Source organism: Pteropus alecto, unplaced genomic scaffold, assembly GCF_000325575.1.
Source record: "Pteropus alecto unplaced genomic scaffold, ASM32557v1 scaffold98, whole genome shotgun sequence".
NCBI lineage: Eukaryota > Metazoa > Chordata > Mammalia > Chiroptera > Pteropodidae > Pteropus > Pteropus alecto.
The window spans coordinates 20,769,663-20,784,506 of NW_006443570.1; the positions used below are offsets into that span (position 1 = coordinate 20,769,663).

Consider the following 14,844-nt stretch of genomic DNA (forward strand, 5'->3'; position numbering starts at 1 on the left):
GGGACCTTAGTTCCATCATGCCTATGTCTAAGGATTGATAGAAATGTCCCTGGAGGGGACAAAACAGGATCGCTCTCAGCATTCTAGTTTTTATACAAAAAGGTTGATAATCATTGAGGACATACATGAAAGCATTTTATATACCTTGAAGTATTCTATGACCTAAATTATTATTATTTTATTATTTAAATAATAAATAATAACTATTTATTAATAGTTAATTATTACTATTTCTGTCCCTGGGTTAGAAGGATTACTCAGGACTTAAAATGAATATAGATGGCTTTTTGTCTAAAATACTAAATATATGGTTATTGAAAAGTAATACATGATCTCTTTGATTTGTAGATTCAGAATGTTCTTTTTGATTTTTTTCAAAATCCAGATTTCCAGCTTGGTAAGCATACCTATTACTATAGTATTTACATTTTTCTCTCTTTTATTTAGGTGTGTGTGTGGGGGGGTGATGCTGAATTAAGATGAATCAGTATTGAGACAAGTGTTATTTAAAGCTCTACAGATGTACTTAAGCTCTTTTGCTCTTTCCAGATGAAGAATGTAGAAAAGCAGAGACGCAATCAGTGATTTTTAATCTAGTAACCCACTTTATTACAAATATTCTATAATACCCCTTTATTATTCAATGAAATTCCTAGAAAATATTACTTACATACATAGAATTTTAAAAGAAAGATGTAATGTCATATCTTTGTAATATAAAGGAGAAATTCAAGGAAAGATGTAAGAAAATTATATGTTCTATATTTCAATATATAGATGCTTGGTTATAACTTCACTATAAGACTTAATGGAGTAGTCAGAAATTTATACCGACTTATATTGAATGTTTAGATATTTAAAAAGTAAAATTATATCCACTCGACCATTTTTTTTGTATTTGGCATTTTGAAATAAGAGCAAATAAATGGATTTGTATATATATGTAGAATCCCCATGAATAGGAGAGCTAAAATGCAGACTGACACTGATGTGTTGTATTGGAGTTTAGATACAATTTATGATATTATCTCTCATTATTTAATTTCCTGAAATGGTGAACAAATTTTGGTAAATTTCCAGAATGAAGCAAAGTACAATCTTCTCTCAAAGTTTTATAGTGGTTACATTTTTCAAAAATTCAACAGCAAAAATATATTCTGTGTTTATATTTAAAATACAGATAGATTCTAGACTCGGAATTATTATAAGCAGGGTTTTTTTTCCACCTATTTGAATATCTGGCAGAAAGGGGAAAGTTTTTATTATGCAGGAGTTGTAAGAGTTCTGTCCCTAATCTTCTCCCCATCATTATGATGACAAAAACTCACCTGCAAATTCCCTCCATGCTCACTGGGAAGGAGGGTGATAGTAAGTACCACACCAATGGATAGCCACAGATTTTGATGCTTTTATTTTCAGAAATGTTTCCTTATATGAGATTAAGCAAAAAAAAAAAAAAAGTAAAAATAAAAATCTGACTTGTTGAATTGAGAACTAGAGTTGGGGTCCTGAGATTTACATAATTTATATCCAATTGATTTTTATTCAATTGATTTTTGACCACTTCATTACACTGATAATAATATATTGTCTAAAGTCTGTTCTCACTTTTAAAAATGAAATATGCTTTCTAGATCACTGGTCCTCAAACATGGCTTGGACCTTGATGACAACATTTTTTTTTTCTCTTTCTTCCTTTTCATCCTGTCCAAACACTATAATTTTCTTCACAGTCAGCACAACCTCAATTTCCCTTTCAGAAAATCCTTGAAATAACTTATTTTACTTATTTAGTTGTTGATGGGGGAATGAATTAAGAGAGCTCTATTTAAGACTGTGATAAAATTGAGAAATTTAGACTACTCCAGTTTACAGTGACCGTTTCTCCTCTCCTCCTATACTGTATAGTATTTATTTTCTGTACCATTTATTCATTCAATATTTTTTGAGCCTTTACTATATTCCAGATACTGTGATGGAGTAGAGGGTGCAAAGAGGACTAAAAAATATTTCCTGACCTTAAATTGCTTAAAGTCCAGCCAGGGAACAGACACATATACCTAATAACAACTGTTACTGGTAGAAACCAGTCTGGCTTGCATAATCTTCCAGAATTTGGGGGCAAGATCTGGGATGGGGATAACAGCGTTTAATGCATAAGCTTATACTAAAGTTTATACAATCCTCTTGTGACAGAAATTGATATCTTATAATAAGGAGTTAAAAAAATCAAGAGTGACTGAAGAATCTTTTTATGTACTAGCCCATGATTAGCAGGAGTTACTGTTAGAAGTAGGAGAGGAAGCCAATGTATTAGTTCTTTCATCTTGAATTCTCATATAATTTTGTGTGTTTGTATCTTGATAAGGTCAATAAGGATCACATAATTGTCATATTAAATGGAAGTTTAAAAAATCTTTATTCCAACTAACCGCTACATTTACCATTAATTATTATTCTGTTGTTCATGGAACTTTTTTCTTTGTTTTTATGATCTCTTTCTCTCTTGATTTTTCCTTCTATCTTGATCACTTTTTAGCATTTTTATTTCTTGATTCTTCTTTTTTTTGCACCTTAAATGTTGTTTTCCAGAGTTTCATTTTGGCTCTATTATCATTTTACACACTACTCATTCCCTGGATTTTCCTTTTCAAACCCATGATTTCAGCTGATGACTCTCAGCCATAGTCCCATCCCAAACCTTCTCCCTGAGTTCCGGATCCTATTTAAAAAGATCTACAAGATGACTGGTTAAGTGAAAAAAGCAAGTTGCCAACAAATATGATCATATTTATATGTAGAAAAACAAAAGTGTATGTGTGTATAGAAAATGAAGGTTGCTGGAAGGGTGACAATAAACTATTGACAGAGATTTCTTCTGGGTTAGAGTGAGTACTGGTGGAGGATAAAGGAAAAGGTAGATATTCATGTTTTTCTGCTTATATTTTTGCATTATTTGAATCTTTTACTAAAAGAACATATTCATATATTGTTTATTTAATTTAAGAAACATTAAAAGACAAAATAAAACACTTAAGAGAAAGTTTGTATAAGTGTTGTGTTTTAGAACCTGCTAGCATAAATACAATCATAACCAACACAGAGGTTTTAACGGTCTTTTATACTATTGATGTGCATGCTTGTTTTTGCTTTATCTAAACCTGGTCATTAAAAAGGGAGGCACATTGTTTTCAGTGTTTGGGTTGCTTAGTTAAATAAAAACCCGGAAAAATAATAATTTTGTAGTAATTGGAATGTTACCGCACTATATATCATTTACTTTATTGTAAATATTGATGGACATTAATTAAGAAATACTTTTATGTTCTTCCTTAAAGCACTATAATGTGAATATAAAATATGAATGTATTATAACCAAACTAACTAGCAATTAACTTTTATTCCACAATTAGAAGCATGTTGCAAACAATTGAATATTGCTGACTCAATGGAACCAAGATTGAACAAAATGGAATTTACAGAAGTAAGAAGTTACTTTACCCATTATTCGAATCAAATTATTTTGCCAGTTTCAATTGTCTTTTGGTAAATGTCATGTCTACATTAACTTAGAATTAAAATAAATGAAAGCATAATAACTTATTTTATCAGTTCTAAGATGCATACTTTAAAATAATTTAATGCCTCTGAAATTAGGTTGCATCTTATAAACAAAGGCATCTCACAATTTTTTTTAGTCAGTGGTACTCATGATGTGAAAGTGTAAAAAACTTCTACTGACACCTTCAGGTAAGATCAAGAAAAATCAGCTCTTGTATTTAGTGAAATCTGGTTATCCAGATAATAATGAGATTTAAAACTTAGCCTTGGGCCAGGCACTGTCCTAAGCTATCCATATATTAACTTAGGTAATCCTCTCAGCAGTCCTTATTCCTTTCTTTATAGATGAACACAGTGAGATTTAGAAAGGTTAAGTAACTTGCACAAGGTCTCATAGTTAGTCGAGCTGGGGAAATTTGTATTTAGTCAGTTTGGTTTCAAAGTCTACATCTGAGAAAATATGATTCTATTATAATGGAATAAGCAAAAGAAGCAATTAATGGTACCAGAATCCTAAGTCTTCTATAGTCTGCTTTTATATTTTTTCATGTCTTTCTTCTAATTTCCTTTGTTTTTCTCTGAGTCTGAGTCAAAGTAACTTTCTCTTGCTCTCCTACAACCTTGCTCCACTGAAGGTGATGACTAGGTACTATATACAATTTCAAGGTTCTCTGTATGAAGGATTTCTGAAACCTTTCTTGAAATGATTACCATACAGATAAGAATTGGCAATCCTGTCTTAGTTATGTTCTGTGTTTTCTTAGATTCTGTATTTGTCTATTTGGTATTCATTAGTCACAGGGCCAAACTAATGGCCAAAGTTGTTTTATATCTCCTTTGCGATCCAGAGCCCATACTCTGAACCACCTTCGTATCTAAATCTAACTTAACAAGCCAATATTTTTCAAAGTTTCTCAATTGTTTTAAAATTTTAAAAGCTGTTTTCTAACTTAAGTATTTTCTAACTTACAGAAATTTTTGTTAATTTTTATGTAAGGAAATTTATTGAGGTCTTTTCCATCGCTCAAATGCTTAGGCAGTTCTGTTCTTTCCAAACTCAACTAAATATCCATCCATTTTTTTCTAGCTCTTTTTATTTTTTAATTAATTTGAAACTTATTTTGATAAATAATGAAGTGAGAATCTAACTTCACTTTCCCCCTAATATGACTAGCCCAATAAATATACCACTCTATTAACAAACCTTTCTTTTAAAAGTAACTAATATTCCAAATGAAATTTCCTCTACATCACTTTCCTTCTTCCCGATGGGAAGTGAAAGTAGAACATTTTACAAAATTTGAATGACTGAAATTTTTTAGTGCCCATGTAAATTCAGTTTTTCCAAAAAGAAGAGTATTCTCTATGATGAATTTCCTCAAGAATGTGTATATTTTAATGCATGAATTATTCTTTGGTATCAGTTAAATCAAAATTGGAAAGATGGAAAGGAGGCTTTCCTTTACTTTAAAAAACTCAGCTGCAAATAGCACATCACAATTTTCAGTAAAATTTTTTTAATCTTTCCCAGATAAATTAGAAGTGGCGAAAAAGTCCTAGTTCCATTTGGTCTCTTGTTACCTTGCCTGCTGTTGACAAAGTTGACAAAGCTGTCACCCTTCATTGTCTTTTTATATTTCTTGAGAAAGGCAATTTAATTTGACAGACTGAAATGAAAAGATTAATCATAGTGTGACTTTTTGCCCCTTTTCAGTTGAAAATAGATTTATTCCAGAGTCCCTATTTTATCCATAAATTGCCAAAATAACATCATTGGAGTAAATTTTTTTTAATTAAGAGAACTATTATTAGAATAATGTTGTAAAAATTAACTTCCAGGTCTTCTAAGTTTGCAAAGAGAGGTCTTTTCTAGCAATGTCATGTTAAAATGCAACTTTGCCTATTCCTTCATGTGATTGGAGACCTCTTCATATTTCCTATTTCCTCATTTCTAAGATGAATAGTTTTCTTTTTGCACTTCTGAAATCAAAATGCATCTTACAGGTGATGGAGATGTTTATATGGCCTTGGTGATGATGATTTCATGGGTGTATACTTACCCTAAACTCATTTAATTATGTATATTAAATATGTATGTGTCACTTTTACATGTCAATCATACCTCAATCAAGTGTTTTTTTTAAATATGCATCTTATAATCAATGTATACATTTAATGAAATAATATTTTTCTCTTCTCCAACTCCTATAATCTGTTGTTAAATCAATAGTCTATCTTATGATTGGTGATTTTTGATAAATAAAAAAATGCAATTTCCACTTTATAAGCAAAACACCTAAAATGACAAAAAAGATTAACTTATGAGAATTGTTAAAGAAATATCTGATAATGAAAATAAGCAATCGAACAAACAATATTGAGATTTCAAGATTAAAAATAATTTAATGCAACCAAGACTATTTTTATGTTTGTAAATGTTAAAGTTTTACATTTATAAAATTTAAAATTATTAAAGATGATAGGACACTTTTAAGCTTAATGAGTTTATAGAACATTATAATGGAATATATAAAAAAATTTGGTGACTTAAAAAAACAGAAATTTATTATCTCACAATTCTGGGGGCCAGAAGCTCAAAATTATTACCGCTGGGCCAAAATCAAGGTTTTGGCAGGGCTGCACTCAACTGTGGAGGGTATAGTGGAGAACTACCTCTTCTAGCTTTTGGTGGCCGCTTGTATTCCTTGACTTGTGTCTACATCATGAGTCTGTGCTTCTGTGATCACGTTGCCTCCTCTTCTTCTACCTGTCAAGTCTACTTCTGCCTTTGTCTTATAAGGATACATGTGATTGCATTTAGAGCCCACACAGATAATTCAGGATAATTTCCTCATCGCAAATACGTTAACTTAATCACAGCTACAAAGGCTCTTTTCTCATATAAGGTAATATTTACAGGTTCCAAGGATTAAGACCTGATATTTTTGAGGACCATTATTCAACCTCCTACATATCCCTTACAATTCACCTGTTTAAAGTATACAATTCTGTGGTTTTTAGTAGGTTTACAGAATTGTGTAACCATTAAAACAATCCATTTTAGAACATTTTCATTACCCTGAAAAGAAACCTCATGCCTATTAGCAGTCATTCCTATTTCTCTCCTAACCTCAGGGCTAGGCAACCTCTAATTTCCTTTCTGTCTCTCATAGCTTTGCCTCTTCTGGAAATTTCATTTAAATTTCATGCAATATGTGGCCTTCTGTCATTGGCGTCTTTCACTTAGCATAATGTCAAGTTTCATTCATGTTATGGCATGTATCAATACTTCATTTTTTTATTGCAGAATAATATTCCTGTATATGGACATACCACATTTTATCTATCCATTCATCATTTGATGGACATTTGGGTTGTTTTTACTTTTCGACTATTGCAACTTTGAATATTTGTATGTAAGTTTTTGTGTGAACGTATGTTTTCAATTCTCTTGGGTATATACCTAGGCATAGAATTGCTAGGTCATATGATAACTCTATGTTGATCCTTTTGAAGAATCGCCATACTCTTTTCTCCACTGGCTGCACCATTTTACATTCCCACAAACAGTGAATGAGGGTTCCAGTTGCTCCACATCTTTGCCAATATTTGTTATTCTTTTGGGTTTTTATTTTTGGTTTTATTCTTGTGGGTGTGAAATGGTAGCTCACTGTGGTTTTGAAATGCATTTTCCTGATGGCTAAAATGGTATTGAGCATCTTTACATGTGTTTATTGGCCATTTGCATATCTAGTTTGGAGAAATATCTACTTAGAACCTTTGACATTTTTAAATTAGGTTATTACTGAGTCATAAGAGTTCTTTATATATTCTAAATACAATCCATTGTCTAATAATAATTTGCAAATATTTTCTCCTATTTCGTGGGTTATCCTTTTACTGTACTAATGGTGTCCTTTGAAGCACGAAAGTTTTAAATTTTGATGAAGTACAGTTTTTCTAATTTCTTCTTTTGTTGCTTTTGCTTTTGGAGTCATATCTCAGAAATCATTGCTTAATTCAAGGTCATAAAGATAGACATTTATATTTTATGGTTTTAACTCTTGCATATATATCTATTTAATTTTTGATTCATTTTGAGTTCATTTTTCTATATAGTGTGAAGTATTAAAATGTTTTTTTAAAAAAGTATTTGATAAGTCAAAGAGGTAAAAAATAAATAAGAATATAAAGAATCTATTATATTATTAGTAAGACTTATTATATAAGTATGAATCAAACTTCATTTCTTATAGTGACACTATTCCAGTTTTTGTGGAATATTGGTCAAATTTATTATAAATAGGCCACCAAGAAAACCTTATAAGTTCTAAAAACTAGAAATCTGACATATTATATTCTCTTATTATGTAATAAAACTGGAATAATAAACCAATTTTAAAATTATTTAAGCCCAACAATTTGGAAATTTAAAAAATTCTCTCTTTAATAATTTTTGGGCCAAAATCTTACACCTGATTTTATGGAATGCTACTAAATGTTTACTCAAATGAGAAATTATAGTCTTAAACTTTTAAAAATGGGGTGGGGTGAGGAATTTTAAAAACATAGATAAGTATAAAAATAAAATAACTATATAAATATTCTCATAACCTAGAATTAATTCTTATTAAGACCATGGTTATTATAAAACTTTCCAAGAAAAAGTTATTCAATTTTGTAAAAATTATCATGACCAAAAAATTAATTTAAACAACGCATAAAAATACAAAGATGGGAATTTTAAAATCACATTAATTTCTTACCTAGATAACCAATGCCACCTTTAGGATAGCATCATTTTAAACAGCTTTACATACTTTGTCTCAATAGATAGATAGGTCTTTGGCAATGTAGATGATCATAAATTTTGTTATGAAATTTTAATTACACAAAATTAAAACATTTAATTGTACTTGATTCTAACTGAAGAAAGAGAAACAAGTAAAAATAGGAAAAATTGCTGAAATTGAATATGTCTTCTTACAAAAATTATTCTAAAATCATTCTAAAAAAAGACTATACGATGAAGATTGGAAAGATTGCACTCATTATTTTTTTAAATCATATAGTTCAATTATAGAAATAACAATTGACACCCTATTAAAAAGGATGAAGGTATTTAATATTTCCTCACCTCTTTCCATATTTTTTCTTGTATTTTCCAATTTTAATTAGTTATTTTATAACTTTTATTTTATCCAGATATTTACTATTCATTTTCTTTTTTATAATTACTATTCCCATAGTTCATTAATCTTAGTTTAATATTTAAATGGATTTGAAGTTCACTTCTTATTCCTTTTAAAATGGCTTTGCTGTTCCTAGGTTATTTATTTTCGATTTATCTCTTAAATGGCTGAATTTATTGTAAAGTAATTTTTTTCAGGAAGATCACAAAAATGCTATATTTTCTAAGTTCTTTTATGTTGAAAATGTCTGCATATTGCCTCTAAAATTATACCTTGGATGAGTACACTATAACTGAGTCACATTTTCTTTTACCTCAAGACAATATAGACATTGTTTTCTGGTGCTAAATGTTATAAACTCTGATGTCAATTTTACTTTTTTCTCCTTTCATTAATTTTAATTAATTCAACATATATATATATGTATATATATACATACATATACATATCATGGATGAATATATATGTATTCATCTATGATATATATATATCTCCATACAATTAAAGGAGGAAATGGATAAAAGTGATGTATATCTAATAATACTTGATACAAATTCATTAGCATTCTACATAATACCTTTGTGGATATCTATCTATCTAATTTTGTTTTTAATGAGTAGTTTGGGCCATTAATATTAGTTTTCCTGATGTTTCCCAGCTTCTCTTCCTGAAATGGAAATAACACATATTCATGTACTTTCATTATAAACAAGAACTGTTACGTTAATTAGAAACCAAGAAAGTTTTTCTTGTGTAGAAGTATTTATTGAAAATATTTAATTATCTGATCAATAAATCATGGAGTCGTCCTATATGACATATGACATAGAAGTAGTGTTTGGAATACTTGCTTTTAAAAAGATTTGCTTTAAGGCTATTTTGTCAGAACCTGTTTAATGAAACTGGAAGAAAATGAAATAAAGGTCAGGCTTAAAGTCAAGATGTTACACACGGGTGCCATCCAGTGGAGAAACTATGCCATGCAATTGCCCTGCTGATGGTTTGTAATGAGCAGTGTACTTAGCACTCAGGATGGATCATGTTTGGAGAAAATGAAGTCATTAAGTAATAATTGCTGCAGAGAAAAAGACAAATAGAGAGGATGGTCATAGATGCCTTCCATGTACCTATTGTTTTCTTAGCTTCTCTGTTTTCTGGTAGATAAATGAACATATGATGATGTTTTTGTTACTATAACTCTCTATTTACCTGTTTTATTCTAGTGTGAAGACCAAAAGTAACTATTTTAGAATATTTACTTCTAGTTTCTTGGCTATTAAGTATATACTGAATATTTACTCTCTGGGCTAGGAGAAATGTCAAAATTAGAAGTTGTATTTCTTACCCTTAAGGACCAAATAATGCATTGTTGTATGAGAGTGTACCTGTGGGTATATGCAGGCGTGTGTGTGTGTGTGTGTGTGTGTGTGTGTGTGTGTGTGTGTGTGTACGTGAATGCATACATACACATGCTGATAAAACCAGAGTAGGATCCAGGGAATGGAAGGATCAAAATCAAAGCAAATTAAGGACATGTACCACAAAAAGACAATTGCGAAGTGATGAACAAGTAAAAAATATTATGAATTAATATATTCATCACTGTCAAGGGATGCATAGTAAAAGAAAAATGAGAATTCAGTGAGGCAGGTTTCATGTAGGAAACTCATCTGGTGGTTATGAGTTTTAAATTTCTTCTACTTGCCATACTTTGTATCTCCTTTAAAAGAACCTTAAGAACAACTCTTTAAACATTTATGTATTGACAGGAACAATTTAAAATATATAAGGTATTGGTTTCTTTGAGACTGTTACGTTTTGTTTTATAAGTTGAATATTTAGGCACATACGAGGTATATTTTGGAAGAGTGTCAGGTTTGTTTTAAATTCTCAGAATACTCTGGTTCTCAAAAGACAACTCATTCTAGGAGACAAAACTTACCATTTTTTAAAATCATTTTAACACTGATATTGAGTTTTTCAAGTAGATATTGTGTTCCCTATACAAATTTGAAAAGGAATGGAAGTCTTACCCCTTAGAGTTAATTCAATGGGCTCCTGTTAGCAATTCGAACTGCATTGTCTTGTGTTCAGGCCAGGAGTAAGTAAGTGCTGATAAGTGGACCGGTCTTGAAATTCCTAGATTTCAATCTTATGGAGGATCTACCTTTTTATTTCACTATGTGATTAGTTAATTTGTTTATCAATAGAAGACCATTTCAAGTATATATTTTTTATCTAAACATCATTGAAGTGGATATAGAAAATTTAGTTAACCTTTTAGGTAGGAGGGTTCTCCTAATTTCCTGAGCTTTTTGAATTCTACGATACTCTTCATTTTGATGAATTTCCTACTAATCTGCTTCAAGAGAATTCTGAGAGATAAGCATGTCTAAATTTTTCTTGGTATGTCTTAAGGTAAATGTTACCTTGAGTTGTTAAAGTGCCCATAATTTTTTAAATGACATTCCCACAAGTGGCTGTATGTCCCTCTCCAAAAAAAAGTTTCTGTAACGTGATTGATTGTTTAGAACTTGGAACTCATTATCCAGATAGAAGCAATATTTCATATAGTGGCTGGGGTCTTTGATTTCAATGTGCCTGAAATGGAGTTCTTAATAACAGTGACTATTTCTGTGAGAAAAATTGTATCAGAAGAAGAGGGCACACCATGCATTACCAGGGAAAAGGAATTTCTTATCTCTAAACCATTGACGATGACTACGTACAAGATCTTTAGTATGACAAGGGTTTGTGGAGTGAGGGGAAAGGATGGCCTCAGGTAGAGGAGAGCCTCCAAAGACCCCAGAGTAAGTTGCTGAGAGAGGTGATCTCTTATCAGATCCTCTTTCTTCACCTCTGGGGACTCACTTCTATTCCCACTGATACTATCAGTTGGCTCTGGTCTGGATTATATTCTTTCCTGATTTATTCTTTTCACAGTCCCCTAAACTCTTCCCTCCAAAGTAATATAAAGCATAGCTTTCTCAGACAAGAGTGAATCCTTTTAAAGGACTATTCTCTAAGGAAGTGTGGCCTGCTTATCAGTTCCGCTCCAGACTAATGTCTTGAATTGTCATTTGTGTTCATCATTCCCAGTTATCTATAACAAACTTTTAGATATTTTTGTCTTGTGATTACATAAATACAACAAATGAATTGAGAATGGGTGAATGCATACAATAGAATAAAACTCTCTATATAGTTTGCTTTATGTGTATTTGTCCCAATGGGATGGTGATGAGAAGATGCCACAGACACAGTTAAAGGCTGTAAAGTTTATGGCAAAGGATATAGATACTTACAGAAATACTTTGTTAAATAAAGCAGGATACGACGCAGAATGCTTCCAAACAGAGGTTCCCAAAGTTCCTCACAGAAATTAGACTATTGGCATGGATTAAGGTATAGGGTTTCAAAGCATCTCGGTTTGCCTGGGACTTAGGAGTTTCCTGCTAAAACCAGGAAAGTCCTAGGCAAAGTGAGGCATTTGGTCACCCTAATTGAGGAGTTTGCTTTGCTTTGACCTTATTTCTCACTTTATCATTATGGAGACTCTGGCTACACATCTATGCACTTACCAAGGGCAAGTGAATACAACTCAACACGTTCCTGTTTACTGTGAGACTTGATAAAGTGAGGGTCAGTTTCTCTGGAGCATCCTTCAGTAGGCCTGGGCTGCAAGTAATCTGAGGATGTATAATGGGCTTAAGAATAATTATATGCAAAAAAACAACAAATACTAGAATGAGATTCAGATATTAACTTTGTATTCTGCCTCACTGAGGAACTGGTGCATCTCTTGGCCGAGGGAAATAAGGGCCACGCCTCTGCTGGATTCTCTTCTTTGGAACTCAGTCTGTTCTTGCTCCATAGCAGTCTGCTTTAAGATGGTCACTTCCTTATGCTCAGTTGTTTTATATTAATTGCATAGTCTGAGGCTTTCAAATCAACATGGCTCAAAGTTTAAATTTTAAATAGAAAGGCTTCATCAACTGTACCCAAAGATTGTCTTTTCTTTAACTTATTCTAGTAAATCCAGGCTTTGTATTTAGTGTATATCTGAGTGGCTTTCTATTCTATTATTTGGAATTTTGTATTTTGTAATTTTTGTTTGTTTTGTTTTTGCTCACTTTGTTTTTCATGTGCTTTGAGCTGTGGCAGGGAAGCACAGAATGATGGCTTTGGGGAAGTAGAGACAGCAATATATTGTGAAACTACATGAGGAAACCTTGCAGGGACAAGGGGAATTTTAGGCCAGGGAAATGGGAGGGCTTGTGGTGAACAATCCTCCAAGTTGGTGTGTGTCTTCCTAGGTGATCTTTGACTCTAAGAAATACATAAATCCTGGAACTGCCTGATGAGTAATTCCTTATTATTTGTATTAGTTTCCTAGGGCTGCCATAACAAAGTACCATAGATTGGGTGACTTAAACATCAGAAATTTAATTTCTCACAATTCTGGAGGCTAGAAGTTCAAGACAAGGTATCAGGACTAAAGTCATATTAGCTTAGGGCTCACCCTAATGATCTCATTTTAATTTGGTTACCTCTTTAAAGATCCTATTTCAATATGGTCACATTCTGAGGTACTAGGGGTTAAGTCTTCAACATATGAATTTGCTGAGGACACAACTCAGCGCATAACATTGCCTAAGTTACATTTCATGAGTAGGGGTAAAATTGTGTGTTTCGGTCTGTGACTCTTATTATTATTGGACATTAAATGGGGACTTTGTTCAATTCTTTTGTAAGCAAGTTTTTTAAAAGCAAAAGAGTTAAAGTATATTTAAACTATGTGAACACACCACCTCTTCAATGATAGATAGCAAATATACTTTGTGTATTTCAATATTCTTAAAATCCTTGTTTGCAGATACTCCTGAAAACATTATTTGCTACCAGGGCTTACAAATACAGTTTGGAAATTAATACCTAAGATAGTTTTCAAATACAGTTTTTTTTCCCTATTGCTCTTACATCACCCAGTTCAGGAACTCTCCAGTATATCTGGTTAAATTAAGTGTGAATCTCAATGGCCAAGAGCTGTAGAATCTAATAGTAGTTACCAACCTGTTAAATGTGACATCATATTCTTAATATTTTGATTTTTCAAGTCAGAAAGGAAAAGCCCCAGCTTCATTAAATTGGAATCCAGCACACAAAGATAATCTGATTAAGTACAATTTAAATGTTTAACAGTGCACAGAGCTATTAAAGTGAAGGATATTAGTAGTTAATTATATTCTTAAATTAATTTAAGCAATCATTTCAGGGTTTATGGGTATTAATTGATTTATTCCTTAGGAAGATATGAAAACACAAGGCTACTATATGTTTTCACTTTTTTTGATTTTACAAGAGATACCTGCAAACTGCTATAATTGTTCTGTTTGGAATTTTATTTGTAGTTGAGCTGGTAACTGGTAGTCTTTATGACATACAGCTCACACTTATGGAACATGACCATTCAGAAAACCCATAGGTTATAAATCCAGAACGTTGAAGTGTCTCAAAGAAACAGTTAAACTAATTTTTGCTTTAATAGCATTCCCATAGCCAGAAAATTCATGGCTTTGAGGTCAATTCCAAAAAGCTTAATATAAAACAGGATAATTCTTTTCATGAATCAGTAATTGTTTTCAGCATTAGGAAATTGAGCCACAATAATGCCAGAAAATGTCAACTATTCAATAATTCTACCTTAGTAATTAGAAAAATACCGGCTATTCAAGCAAAAAGTGATTAAGAATCAAGCAACAGGATCTTAGGATACTGGTATAATTAGGATCAGTTGCCCCGGATCATCTAGTTTAACAGTTTTCAAAATTTAGTAAGCACAAGAATCATCCAGAGAGCTGCTTTTTTTTTTTTTTTTTAATTAAAGAGTTATTGGTACTTGTCCTTCTTATTTATTTATTTATTTTTTATGGTGACATTGGTTAAGGAAATCTAATAAGTTTCATTTCAACACTTGAACAGTAAGTTATATATGTTTACACTGTGTGTTCACCTCCCATAGTTAGATTTTTTTCTGTCACCACATATTTGACCCCCTTTCCCCAATCTACCTCCGCCCTTCCCCCTACCC

At 31.6% G+C, this 14,844-nt stretch overlaps 1 protein-coding gene across 1 annotated transcript in view; it reads left to right on the plus strand.

The window, feature by feature from the left end:
• EFCAB5 (EF-hand calcium binding domain 5) overlaps positions 1–14,844 on the plus strand; it is a 104,672-nt gene that overhangs the window by 23,810 nt on the left and 66,018 nt on the right. The window contains exons 6-7 of the mRNA XM_025041615.1: positions 349–418; positions 3,417–3,484. Of these exons, the coding sequence (XP_024897383.1) occupies positions 349–418; positions 3,417–3,484 (138 nt within the window). The remainder of the gene's footprint in view (positions 1–348; positions 419–3,416; positions 3,485–14,844) is intronic.